The following is a 15,000-nucleotide window of genomic DNA, read 5'->3' as shown; positions in this document are numbered from 1 at the left end:
GTAATTATGCTTTGTTGCTCTCAGCATTGTTATAGTTTTTGTTGTATACTCTCCAGAGATGCAGAGTCTGCTGATAATTACATTTAGTATAAATACACAGGTGATTATACAAAATCGCGCGCTCGTACTGGCTCGCTGTCTCGGATTATCAGCAGATAATCACCTCAACGGACAAAATGGCTGCCAGTAGTAGTTTTACCACTGTAAGTGAAGATGATTTCGCGTTGAAACGTTTTTTTTCTCTTTTTTGAAATAATCACCTGTCTATTTATACTAAAACAATTATTTGCCTCAGGCTTAGTGATTATCGGTGAATGAATATTCACCGATAATCACTTCGCCTTTGGGCGAATGATTGTTAAATAGAATATTCATATCTAAGTGTATGGAAGAATTCTCAAGTTCTATGTATATGAAATGAAAGTGAAGCATGAATTTTGCAACATTTTAGCATGTTACACATGTATCTAATATGATTTTAATCATATAAATCCTTTAAATTCATCACTTCAACTGGGTTTGAAAGTAGCATTGTAGGGTCACAGTTTCAAACACATTGAAGTCACGCATCTTCTTTCTGCTACAGCTGCGCTGAAAGACTGTGGAGATCATGCTTTACATTCATGTTCGGATGAATAAATGAGGCAATGGATGGAATTGGATTTTAAAGATTAACTTAACATGTTGGGTTTTCCAGCATATAAAAATTGCTGCCAAATACACAGTGCATAAATTGGCCTAAACTCGGTGTTTTCCACATTTTGAGTATTGACTTTATCAGTTATTGGGTTTTTGGACTGACTTCTTCCCAGATCCTGGTACTAGTGTTAGCAATAATTGACTCCTCTACCTACTCCTACTACCAATGTTCAAAGCATTATTACTCCCCTAAATAATCCTCATATCTTAATAAACCCTATCATGCATTTGAATAAAGCCTAGCTAGCCTTGTTTACTTTTTTTCATCCTGTCTGTTATTTTTACATTGACAGTTTCCTTATTGTGTTTCCACTAAATATAAATTGGAGAGGCGTCTGTCGGTATATGAAAGGATTAAAGAAAAGTTAACACTGCAAGAGAAAAAGAGCTATGATGGTGTCCTGTATTTAGAATATATGAGCAGTGAGGAGTCTGATTATGAAGAACAAGAAGACCCCATAACTGGAAAAACTGTAAAAAGATTAGTAGGTTATGCCACAAGAAAGCTGCCATGGGAGAGGACAAGGCTAACAAATTTAAAATGTAAATTAGACAAGGTCCATGCACAAAATTTAGCTCCTCATGCCAGGCAGCTTCTCAAACCAAGACATGTTGGACCAGTTTCAAGTAGGTCCAGTCCTGAGGGCCCTTCATGGGCAGTACGGCAACCTCCGGCAGACGAATGATGGTCCTCATTTTCTGAATGTTTGAGTTACAGCATAGTAATTTGTTAATGTTTCCTTTCTAGCCATTACATTCCTAGGTCTTATTTTGTACATTTCCAGTATTACTTGACTGTTACTGTTTTGGATAATTTTCTTTACTGTTTTACAACACTGGTGCTTGAAAATAAAAGAGTTTATGAAATTGTCTGTTTTTACTGTTAGGCCGGTTGGGACTGCTGTATCAGTATGAGTGTATATCAAATTGAATTTCCCAGTAAAAATTAAAGTGACTGCCGCTATACCTGACAAAATGGCTACATTATAGCTAACAAGACTGGTAAAATCTGCAAGACAATTCAGAGTATGTTAACTGAACATATGCAAAAAATGGCAGTTTGGAAATTGCATAATTACTATAAGAAATGTTGAACACTGACTTATTTGAACGTCAAAGGACGTTCTCTAAAAACTTGATAAAGACATTTCGACCGAAATCTTCGGTCATCCTCGGTTTGAATTTCACCAAAAAGTGACAGCTTATTCAACGGTTCATATTTGCGTATGTGCTTGACTACAAGTACACGTGATCTCTGCGCGATGTGAGGAACATTATGCAAGTGAAATTCCTGACATTTATGTTTCACTTCCATAATGCACCTTGCGTCGCGCAGAATACACGTTTACTTGCAGTCATGCACATACGCAAATATGAACCGTTGAAAGAAGTCAAATTCACACCAAGGATGACTGAAGGTTTTCGGTCGAAAAGTCTTTATCGAGTTTTTAGTGAGCGTCGTTTGACGTTCAAATAAGTCAGTGTCCAAAATTTCTCATAGTGTCTGAACATAATCTACTTTTATCCCGATTGAAAGAAATGGCCATGAAACTTGAGAAGAATCAAGCGTCGTCAAAAACCAATTTACAGTGTCCCCGATTATAGTGCTCTACAGCGCTAGAAGATTAGACACTTAAATAAAGTTCCTTTCCTTTCCTTTCATTGTAAAGATATGGACTTGAAGGTGTTTGTATTTAGAAGGCTTAATAATGACTTAAGTGCGGGTCTAATTTTCCTTAAAGGCAGGAAATGTAGTGACTTAAACTCGAGTTTAGTTTGCCTTAAATTCAGAAAAAGTATACACTTAATGATGTGTTTAAAATAGATTTCGGATTAGGAGTTGCTTGCTGAAGCATTTTACAAGAAAAATTAAAATCACGGTCAATCGACGTTTCGATGTATCAAACATCATTCTCAAGATTGAGGTCGTTTATGCTAATGTCAAAGTTGTTAAGAGAGAGTTGACAATTTTGAATATCTAATATGCGCATTCCACAGTGCTTGATGTTATGTAAATATTTTAGTTAAGCATCAGTGAATAAGTTCGCGCGGATCGAGTCTGACTGTACCTTGAGTGATGGTTTTAGTTCTTTTATGATTAACATCTCGTACAACAAACAGTCCAGTTTACTCTGGCACTTTTTTAGGACGGTGAATTTTCTGCCACCCAGTGGTTTACATGCCTTTTAAATTTCGAAACACACAGTAAGCAACAGGAAGTAGTGAATATTTCATGCAAATATCGTCTTGAAAATAGGCAAAATTCTTCACGAAACGTTTCAGGAAAACTCAACTATGAATTCTATAAAGACTCCATGCATGTATTTGTGTCACTGTTGTAACAAGGTCAGCTTATGTTTAAAGAAATCAGAAGAAGATTGTGGGAAACCTCTTAATTTCATTCTGACCGTACATTCGGTTCAAAAGTTAAAAACACGATATAAACACACACAAAAACGAAGAAAAGCCTATTAATCGGTTGCATTACAACCTTACCTGATACGAATGACCCGACCATGGCCAGTGATACCACCTGAAAATATATCTGAAGACTACAACAAACTATCATGGTTTCCTTGCTTTAATTTCAGCTGTGCAATGCTACTTCACTTGGCCAGATGCAATATATTATTAATCGCGCGGGCGTGGGCCGAGCGCGGTTCTTGCTCTGCACGCTGTTTATTTTATTTTATTTTTTAACCGCGCGGCCATGGGCCGAGCGCAGTTCTTGGTCTGCATGTTATTGTTGTTGTTTTTTTTTCGTTTTGTTTGCGAGCTGAACCAAACTTCCACTCGGCCACATAGTCAGTGGGACTTTTAGTCACGCAACCTATGATGTTTATTCGCCAAAAAGCTGTAAAAACTTTACTGTACTTAAAATTTTATGAATAGTCCGTTTTTATGAAGAACAAAATAGATTTTTTGTGTGTGTGTTATTGTGTTATTGCACAACAATTTTGTCAAAGGTAAGGAATTCTCGCTTCGTATGAAAGGGACGTTTTGGTCTATTTTGTTGCTTCAATTTTATCTAGAGAGAATCTATGTGCCTACTTAACAACAACAAGCACATTTATGGCAACTAAATTACTATGTGAACCTTTGAATAAAAATCCACATAGACTTTACCTATACTACATCTATTTCCTATGTTGTAAACATAGAAATTAAGCAAATTCCTAGGATTTCCAAATTATGCAATTAGCAAAACTCAGTGAGTTGGAACTCTAGGACAATTTTTGGGAATTGAAAGCTAAAAGGGCAGTGTGGACTTGGGATTTATGAGAATCTTTAGGAATTCCATTCAATAATTCAACTTGAGGGTGACTTGAGTGAGTTGAAACTCTTGAGAATTTTGTGCAATAGCGCTGAATGTGCCAGTGAGATAACAATCAAAGTTTAAGTGCCCTTTTAGGATTAGAATTCATCAATAGCCTTGAAAAAATGACCACAACACTAACCATAAATAAATGTATAACAAGGTTTTGTATTATTCAAAGAAAGCAAATGCCAATGCCAATGCCAATGTGATATCTTTCGAGTTAATTAAATGTTCGTAATGCATTTACTTAGCTTACTCAATGTCCTTTAAAGGCTCCAAATTTGAACATAAAATCACTCTGTACACGGAGAAATGAAAAAGAAAGCTTTTATTCCGATGTATTCAATAGATTGTGAGAAAAACCAATCAACGGATTACCTTGTTTGATGCTCTCTGAGTCTCATAATCGGCCCTATTCCAAAAGGAACATGATGCATTACTCTGGAAAATTACACACTCCAAGTCAGCACTTAATCCTTTCAATTTACTTCAGAATCTTTCGAATCTTGCTCCGTAGAAAGATTGTCATCCTCCGCCATCTTGGATAACAGGTGAGAGATTGGACTGGAAACTAGTGAGTCATTTTCGTTTTGGTCAGCAGTCAGCGGTAACCAGTCTGTAGGTACTTTATATATGATACCCATAATGTACCGTTCCTCAAGTCCTTTAGCCGTCCTTTAGCGTCCTTGCACATCCCTAGCAGTCCTTAAGCGACCTTACACATCCCTAGCCGTCCTTTAGCGTCCTTACACATCCCTAGCAGTCCTTTAGCGTCCTAGGATGTGTAAGGACGCTAAGGGACGCTAAAGGATGGCTAAAGGACTTGATGAACGGTACATTATAGGGTATCATATATAAAGTACCTACCAACCAGTCCAGTTCTTACAGGTTTTGGGCGGTTTTATTCAAACGTTTGTATCTACGATCACGCTTTTGTGGTGACGATTTTTTTGTTAGTTTTAATCTCGTTCTTTATCTAGGATCTTGACTCCCTTTGAATCCAACACGTGCCCCGTGTCCTTAAGGTGACGATAAACTGCTGAATTTTGAGCAGGATTGGAGTTCGGCCATTGATGTTGTTTCAACCTGGCTCTGATGGACTGAAGATTCTCTCCCACATAGGTTTCTGTGCAGCCCTCCCCTCCACAGGTAATGCCATATACAAGGTTGGACCGCTTCTCAACCGGCTGTTTGTCTTTAACCTTGACCAACTGTTGTCTTAGAGTGTTCTGGGGTTTGTAAAACGCTGTTACGCCGTGTTTTTTGAGAATGTTCTTAATGTTCTCAGATAGGCCTCGTATGTAAGGGATGGTTACCCAGGCCTTGTGTCCCCTCTTGATGTTGCCAGTGCCACACAGATATCCGGATTGGGCGTTCAGCGGAAACCGGAAAGATCGTGATGAACGGGGGTAAATTACATACTAACCTCACCTGCTGGGAACCGTACTATAAACAAATTGCGATTTTGAGACGGCAATACCACATTATATTGACGGCTAGTTGGGAGAAAATATATTCCGTATTGGGCGGAGCCGTCAATACAATGTGGTATTGCCGTCTCAAAATCGCAATTTGTTTTGTATGGCGATCCATCATTTATAAGGATAAATAAAACTGTAAACTAATCAACCCGCGCCTGATCGAAATTTCAATTCTTTCTACCTGCGAAACGTATTTGTTTGCGTACGTCAGCAACCCAATTCAGTGCAACGACGTCAATTTCAACATTAGAACCAATCACAGGCCGCAAAAGTGAGACGGCAATACCACGAAATATTGACGGCTCACGCATAGGCAAAACTATAAGAAGTTCGCGATACTGGGGCATATTGGCCTTAGGTCGTTTTTGTACGGTAGTCAGTATTCCTCAGTACGGCTCTCGCGCTCGGTTAGTAAGAGGTTAATACACGATTCATTTTTAAGAGCTCATTTGTCTGCAAAATTCGACACTGAAAAAATTGTTTAATTTCGACCATCTGCAAAAATTAACGCTTTGTGTAAATTTGAGGAGTAATTTCTTTTAGCGCTTGATTTGTTTCCGCACATCATCAACTGAAAAGAGAGCTAATTTGAGGAGCGAGTTTCTTGCGACCACGGAAGTAGAGGAGATTAAAAATAAAAAATCTTTCAGTTTACAACAATCAGAGCATTGAGGACCTATGTTGTGGCTAGGATTTCTGTTTTTCTTTTTTTAAATTCAGCGCATTTTGTTCACACTTTATATTTAATATTTAACAATAATTTATGAACTTCATTTTCAAGAGCATATTGTGAGTGAGTCTGCAGCCACTGACCATCTGCAAAGACTAACGCTTTTGGTCAATTTTAACCAGTCCCATATTGTCGGTCGAGCGTCTGCCCTTAAAAAAGATCCCAGATAACTTGCTAATGCGGTAAAAAATGAAAAAGTAGCACACAAGAGGAAGACCGAGTTTGTTAAATGTATCACACATTTTGACGGTACTATTAAAAAACGAAAATGATCATGACGTTAGGATGCGTGTTTGTTCTCTTGTAGGTCATAAACAAGAACCAGTCAAACTGAATGCATAATTTCAGGATATTGGACAAATACAAACTGACACCACTGTCAGTCTAGTTGCAAAATAGCGACTGTCGTGTTTTTACAAAAGCACCAAAAACACGAAGGAGCTAGATTTCCACCTTCGATAGCGGACATCACTTTAACTACACAAGAAAAATTCAATAAAGATTGACAGTGGGTCCTTTGAATGGGAAAAGCAGCATTGTGGGAATTGGTTCGAGTTGTACTATTGAAACAAAACAGGCACAGCGAAATGGACTTTCTGACCATCTTACTCCCATCCACACTCTAAGAGGGCCCTCTTTCACAATACCTTGGTCTGGATTCGAAAAAATAAAGAACCTCAACGTAACATAGCATACCCCTCTTTTTAATCGAGGCTTTCAACTCAAGTTAAAGGTTAGACTGGAGTCCCAAAAGACATACTTTAGGCTTATTTAAACAGCATGCACTAAAAACTACAGAAAACTTAAAACGTACAAACAAGGAACTCGTCTTCAAAATAACAAAAACAAAATCAATTCTGGAATAATGCTTGTTTTTGTCATGATTCAAGCATTACGTTTTAGTAAGTCCCGAATCTTTTCTTAACGTGCTGTCCGTTCTTCTCTCATATTAGGACTCTGCAGATCTTGTAAATTAATTGTGAGTTCAAGTTCCTGTTGTAAACGTGTTTTTAAATGACCGTGGCAACGATCTATTGTAATAGCTATACATCAAGGATCCAACTTGACGATCATTAAGACCACAAAAAATGTCAACAACGTTTAAAGGGTAAAAGAGTGGTTTGCTAGAAGCTTTGTAAATCAGTCTTAAAGTTTGCCCTAACAGCACGATTTTGAACAAGGTACATCCTATTTAGGTTACATATGTACGTAGAGAGCCATAAAATACAAAAAGAGAGATGGAGATAAATTAGCGCATAATGCAAAGCCAAGAGTGACTTATACCCTATTCACACCAACAAGACATCTTTTATTAAACTGGGTTTTACAAAATAAAGATCAGTCACAGAAACATCTGGCTTTTACGTGAGATTCAGGTGAGTTTCAATACATGCTTTGATCTGTGCTAGATTTGCAGTCGACAAAAATCAGTATACATGATTTAAAAAGAAAACAATTTAATACCGTGTTTAACTAAACATGTCCAAAACATGGTCAAGCTTGGGTGTGAACAGGTCATTAGACTGTAAGTAGGGTCTGACTTTGTAGAATCACCCGATACATCGTCCACAATGCCGCGACACATCCGACACTTTCATGTGATGTCCGCGCGTAAATGCAAAGTAGACAATGCTCCCAGACGTCTAATTCCGAATTCTCGTCTTTAGAAATAAAGTTTACGTAACACCTGTTTGCACCCTTGTCCCTTTGCGATACCTTTGGATCACTTTTGATGAAGACACTAGACAGGAGAGTCGAGACGTTGGCTCTTTGAATCATTTGTAACTTTCGGAGCTATCTTCAAGAGTAGCATCAAACTATGTCTGAAAGTTAGCAAGAGTCGTCCAGTTACTGGTAATGACCTGATCAACAACAACTAGGAATTTTGTACTTTCAACTTGTTAAACAACATTGCCATTCATCACAAGAGAAATATAATAGGCTAAATCTTTTCGGCCTAGGTCTGAAAACTAAGAGTTTGGTTTTCTTAATATCACTAAACCAGTGCGAGATGGTTTCAAGCTCAATATTCACAATGCTTAAAGAAGGCAGTGTCGTCAGCAAAGAAAAAAAGGTTTTGACAAACATTTCAGAATAAAAGGTAGCGACATAAAAACATGACGTTTCGGCGACGACATGCCACCATTATCAAATGCAAATTATTGTAAGTTAGGTAGTGTTATATATAGGATAGAGAATGGGAAAGTACATTAGAATAAATGAGGAGGGGAAAAACAAAAGGATGAACAAAATTTAAATTAACAGTTTCTCTAGAATGAAGTCATTTTGAGAGTCGGTCTCTTTTTCCTTATGAAAAGCATCTCCTAAATAAGGCACTCAAACTTTCCTCGGCATCTCTTTAAGGTGGTAAATTGCTCGTGAAGATTGTTGGATCTTTGGTTCTGTTTGTCCTTCAGGTGTTTACCGATGACGCAATTACATTAAAATTACATTGAAATTCATACACAACGCATTGTTGATTTACAAGTCGATCGTGTATTACCACCAGTTTTCACAAGTAGGAAATCTCTGAAGATTTCCAAGTTACAGAAAAAAAACCCTCACTTGTAAATCAACAATGCGTTGTGTATGAATTTAATGCAATTCGTGATTCGAATTATATAGGCTACATGCACCAGCCGTCATCTCCACCTGCGCATCGAGGAACATAAATATTCCGTCATCGGTAAAACACTTGAAGGACAAACACAACCAAAGATCCAACAATCTTCACGAGCAATTTACCACCTTAAAGAAATGCCGCGGAAAGTTTGAGTGCCTTATTTAGGAGATGCTTTTGCCCGCCTCATTTATTCTAATGTATTTTCCCACTCTCTATCCTACATATAACACTACCTAACTTACAATAATTTTCATTTGATAATGGTGACATGTCGTCGCCGAAACGTCATGTTTTTATGTCGCTACTTTTTATTCTGAAATATTGAAGCAATTCCCTAAGAAAGATCTTCAATACAACGAAGAATAACGGACCGAGTATCATCGAGCGTCCTCTGTTGGGATTGCGCAGAGTGCGTTTAGATCAGCTTTTTCCGCTTATGACTAAGAATATTTTGGTAGCTTTCAAACTTTTCAAATTAAGATTATACTGAAACAACTCCTTCAGAGAATTTGGAGAAAACTGGAAGAAGTAAGATGGGTCTTTAGTATTCAATGGCATTAAATGTTAATGACAATAAGCAGAGTCCAAAGTTGCCTTGAGGTGTAATAAGTCAACATAGATAAATCTAGTTTTCTTCGGAGTTTGCCTTAAGTGCAAAAAAAGAACTTGCTATGTTTGGAGGCTTGTCGCAGTTTCCACTGAGAAGAAATAGTCCTTCAAGATGTGATAGGTCAAGGGAAGTTCCAAACGGTTTTGTCAAATTATACCAGCAAAAAGAAAACCCCGCTCGAAAGGTATTGTGAATTAGCCACACAGAACAGCTCAGGACTTTACGGAAACTATTGTTAAGGAAGCTTATATTGTAAAGAATTTGTAGTTGATCAAATCTCTGAAAATTCTCCCTTCTAGAGATTACCCGTCTTAGAGATTCCCTGTTTTAAAGAGTCCCCACTCTCAGTTTCTCTCCTTCGATTCTCAGTTGTTCCATATTTTGGACAGCCGTTTTTATTTAACATTTTCTAGCTTGCATCCAGCATTTTCAAACTAGGATCGTTCATGTTTTATCACACATTTTCTGACTGGCATTTCGCATTTTTTTATCTCGCATTTTCTAATTCGCATCACGCATTTTTCATCTCGCGTCACTCCCATCCCCGAGTCTCATGTCCCCTACAAGTTTCCGTACTTAAAGGCTTCCATACATAATCGTGAATAACTAAAGATGATATCGAACGCATCTCGCTAGACACAATATAGTAACGTGATGACAAATACAACTTCACGCCAATGAATGTCGCGATAAAGCTCCATCACAAGATGAAACTTGACAGGAATACAAACTAGCTTCTTTTAGCGGCCTGTTGTGCATGTTAATGAATATTAAGACTGAAGTTTTCTCAATAATTGCTGTCAATTTAATGTTTCGTAGATTCATTTAAAACTAAAGTTAAGATGACTTATGGTTAACATGTGAAAACAGTTCCTTGCTGCAGAAGTTGAATCCCTAAGAGTGACCAAACAATAGAGCGTGCTGAAAAGGTACTGTGCATGCATGCAGTTCAGGACCTTACGGACGCGTTTGTTACGGGAGTAATGGTTTTGCAGTAGATCAGATCTTTAATAATGCTTCCTTTTAGAGATCACCCGTCTTAGAGATTCCCCATTTTGTAATTTCCCCGTTTTAGAGATTCCATATTTCAAAGACTTCTCTCCCTCGATTCTTTGTTACCTATTATGCAGAGCCGTTTTTATTGAGCATTTTCTACCCAGCACGTGCACCTCGCAATCTTTTTCCCGGATTTTCTATGTTGCATCTCGCATTCCCTAACTTGTGTCTTCCATTTATTTTAACGCGCATTCTCTAACTCGCACCTCTTATTTCCCCAACAAGCTCCGTATTTACAGGCTTTCATATATAATCGTGACTAACTAAAGATTAAATCAGACTCACCCCAGACACAATGCAGTAGCGAGATGAAAAATGCAACTTTACACCAATGAATGTCGCGATAAAGCTCCATCGTAAGATCAACTATCACGGAAACACAAACTATCTTCTGTTAGCAGCGAACTGTTCGTGGTAAGGAATCTTAAGACCAAAGTTTTTCAATAATTGCTGTCAATTTAATTTTTTGAAGCTTTATTTGCAAGTCAAATGTAAGATGGTTAACCAGCCAAACGGTTTCGGTTTAGTAATAAATAGTTGCTACGGCCGAAAACTGAGACGTGAAAACTTATTTCCCCAACAACCTTCTGTATTTGCAGGCTTTCATATATAATCGTGACTAACTGAAGATGAAATTGGACTCACCCCAGACGCAATGCATTAACGAGATGAAATGTGCAACTTTACATCAATGAATGTCGCAATAAAGCTCCATCGTAAGATCAACCATCCCGGACACACAAACTAACTTCTGTAAGCAGCCAACTGCTCTTGGTAAAGAACCTTAAGACCAAAGTTTTTCAATAATTGCTGTCAATTTAATTTTTTGAAGCTTTATTTGCGAGTAAAATGGCACATGATTAGCCAGTCAAACGGTTTCGGTTTAGTAATAGTTGCTGCTGCCGGGAACGGAGACGTTTAACTTCAAAAATAAATCTTTAACTTCAGGGCCTTAGCCAGTATGAGACAAACCGAGTGACTTATTCCAGTCATTTATTCTTGATTCTTTAAAATAAAGCGTGATTCCAGTGTTTTCTTTAAAATGTACTCATCATAAACACCTAAAATACCTACGAAGAGAATTTAACCTTGGACATTAAATCAGTCATAACTTTTCTTCTGGCTACGGCCCTGAACTTATAGATTCCAGTAGCTTGGTGAATAAGATATATGACCAACCCTAGTTGTCATTCAGTATATTCACTAAAAGGAAGAAAAGTAATTTAAACTAATCTATGTATCTAATAATAATTTTTTTAGAACGTTTGGAAACGAAAAGAATAAGAAATGTATTTTCGAGAGTCTTAGTGAAGATTGGAAATACTTGTAAAGGTTTCGCTGATCATAAAAGTTAGGGCCTCCACAGACGAGGCAAGTAGTCATCCATAACATTTAAGCTGTCAAGAATAAAGAGATAATTATCGATGACAAAACATTGCGTGTGCTGTGAATCAAGTTATCGACTACAAATAGCGAAAATCAACTGAGTCGTCGACAAAAAAGTAGTTTTCCTTTTCAAAAGGAAACTACTTAACTTGTCGATGAAAAACGCGACCGTTTTGTCCCGTTTTGTCCCGTTTTCTCCCGCCTGTGTTCATGACTGAGGTCTATTTCCCAGCGACGCAAACGATTTTTTGAAGTCAGTGGTTCCTCATCTTTTGTCGGTGTTTTTCCAGGCGCCCGCAAAAAAGACCCGTTATCGACAACTTCCCCTTTTCGTTCGCGAAAACGCATTTCATGACATAAACAGTTGTGCACTCAATTAATTTGTCGACTGCAAATAGTCGTCGATAACAACTTGACTCCTCTGTTGAGGCCCTTAAGGCCTGGACATTTAGTTGTCGACAACTCAAAAGTTATCGACAAGTAAACAACGCAGTGTGTGAGACGAGTTGTCGACAACTACACGCTAAATTAAGTTGAGGACAAGTAAGCAGTTTCCATTTTCGAAAAGGGAAACTGCTTACTTGTCGACAACTTAAAATGTCTAGTCCGTGGAGGCCCTAAATGTAGTTCCAGTCATTGGGGTTCACCTAGCACCTGCTAATAGTAAATTATGTTCTTAGCTTTAAACTGAGGAAGTCTGAAACGACACAGGTGGCTTCAACTAAACATTGAGCAAAAACAATCACATGGGAACAAACTTAGATGAAAAATTATTCGCACGATAAAAGGAGAACAAAAGCATGTTTTTAAGAATATAAAGGCAGTGTTATAACGTTGTTCAATTTCCCACAAGTGACGCAGTAGCTTTGACGGAAGTCGCATTTCTCCGGTAATTTAACTAGAGAAGAGAAACTGCCTCCTCCCACAGGCTTTTCCCGAGTTGACGCAAAGTGTATCGGATTCAGCCAATCACGAGAGCCAATCACAATGTACCAAATGACCCGGCTCGCTACAGCGATATGCAAGTTCTCAGTCTGTATGTTTTAAGGCGCCCGCAAAAGAGGAAGCAATGTTGCGGAAACATTGTTGCAGAAGGAAATATATGTTTCCCCGTTTGCAGTCCAAGGGAACATTTGTTGCGGAAGCAAAAATGTTTCTGATTTTGTTCACAAACATTTTGCTTCCTCAGCAAATGTTTCCTCGTTTGCCCTGTAAATGCTAGTTTTATTTGTTGATTATTATGTGCAATCGGACCAGTCCGTCCGGGCCTTTAAATTTTGAATGAAGAGGTGAAGTCGGCTACATGTGAGTAACGAACTTCTAAGTTACTTTTCCTTTTCAGAAAAAAAATTTGGTTTGAATGTAACTTTACTTCGTTAAAACACAGACGTCACGTGCACTTGGGGGGGGGGGGGGGGTTTGCTCGTCGTAAATTTTGAAAAGAACCCCTAAGAGGTACCAAGATCCTCTCTTGTGGGCGTGGCATGAAATTTTTTCACTCCTAAGAGGTACCAGATTTTAATGAGACAAAATTGAGGAATAGTTAATTATCAAATGTCTCCTGTAATAATTTTTCGTCTCAGTACCCTAAAAGGTACCGCTAAAGCTCCCGCTGTGGACTTTTTGAGGCTAAAGACCCTAAGAAGTACCAAAACTGCTCTTTTAACCCCTAAAAGGTAAGACGACCACCCCCGTACTTTTCATATGGGAGTCCTCCCTCCCCAGGTTGCAATCTACCTGTGGGCGAGACTTTGGCAAGAAAAATAAGCTTAAAATGGATCACAAATGTTCTCCTTTGCATTTTATCCTGCCAGATTTAAGCTATTGTCCTCTGAGACCTAATTATTTTCAGATTCATGTCCTACATGCTTTTTCTTGTTTAGTTTCACGTGCACCGAGATATTGTGCGTTGATTGGCTGAGAGACTTTACTTGGCGAGAAAAATGCTGTGAATGTAAAAGATCGGAGAAATGTGGGACTTGTAGGCCCCGCATCGCGCGTTTGACCGAAAGAAGCGCCATTGAAGCTATCCGTAAATCTTGGCAAGTTTTAGTTAGAAATAAGAAATCAGCTTCCTCCCTCTAAATGTCAGTATGGTGTCTCAAATACCATTGCTTACTTGTAGAGACAGATTTGCAATGCATTCAGGGACTGGTCATAAAGTACAGGAGTGGGTGGGCTGGGAAAGGCAAAAGCAATGGGGGGAGGGGTGGTGGGCCATCATTTTCGTGCTTGAAGAAAAGGTGGCTTAAGGAAAATCATACTGTACATTGGGTGGAGACCTTGACAAATTATGTCATACTCTATTTGATTTTCAATGTAAAGGCCTTGAAAATGCAGTCTAAAGCAACACAATTTGCAGTTTGCATGGACTTTAAACGAAATCCTGGTCCAACTCTCCCTATCCATTACAGAGACTTTTCTTTGAATGATAATCACCGGAATTCATCGAACTATGCTACTTCGACCGGCTCGTACTATACTTCGGATGCCAGTGATTCCTTCATCAATCGCCATCTTAACACATTTTACAATTTTCGTTATTATGACCATTTAACTGTTCCTTGTGCTTTTACTGGCCAGAAATTTGTTAACTTTCGCGGGAGTAGAGCTGGATGTCACGTTAAAAGTATATTTAGAAACAAAATTTGGCCTATTAAAACTGTGGAGAGTCGTAGAGCTTTTCGCGCTTTGGTTAAAAATTTGCATACTTCTGTAAACAAGAATAATCTCGTGCAGATTAACATCACCTCGAATCAGACTACTGATTGTTCTAGCAAGATGGCTCCATCACCTCTGAAGCTCTGTTCCTTTGGTCTCCTAAACTGCCGATCGGTGTGCAATCAATATCTCCCTATCAAAGATTATGTTGTGGACAAGGATTTTGATATTTTTGCCATAACTGAGACCTGGCTCAACCCTGGAAACTGTGATGACTTTGTGATTGGAAGTCTAATTCCAAATGGCTATCGCTTTTTACACTCAGCTCATGAGGGGAGGGGAGGAGGAGTCGGATTGCTTTTCAAGAGTTCACTGAAAGTTAAGCAAACATCTATGGATTATTTGGACACTATCACTTCTTATGAGGCCATGGAA

At 38.4% G+C, this 15,000-nt stretch overlaps 1 protein-coding gene across 1 annotated transcript in view; it reads right to left on the bottom strand.

Annotated features, from left to right (window-relative positions):
* Positions 1–10,935, bottom strand: part of LOC138022861 (retinoschisin-like) — a 68,830-nt gene extending 57,895 nt beyond the window's left edge. Inside the window, exon 1 of the mRNA XM_068869848.1 lies at positions 10,804–10,935. Coding sequence (XP_068725949.1) covers positions 10,804–10,873 — 70 coding nt within the window. The 5' untranslated portion in view covers positions 10,874–10,935. The remainder of the gene's footprint in view (positions 1–10,803) is intronic.
* Positions 10,936–15,000: the final 4,065 nt, after the last annotated feature.

The sequence above is a fragment of the Montipora capricornis genome, chromosome 11, assembly GCF_036669925.1.
Source record: "Montipora capricornis isolate CH-2021 chromosome 11, ASM3666992v2, whole genome shotgun sequence".
NCBI lineage: Eukaryota > Metazoa > Cnidaria > Anthozoa > Scleractinia > Acroporidae > Montipora > Montipora capricornis.
Note: the sequence above shows the minus strand (reverse complement) of the source record. Positions and strands in the feature narration are given on the sequence as shown.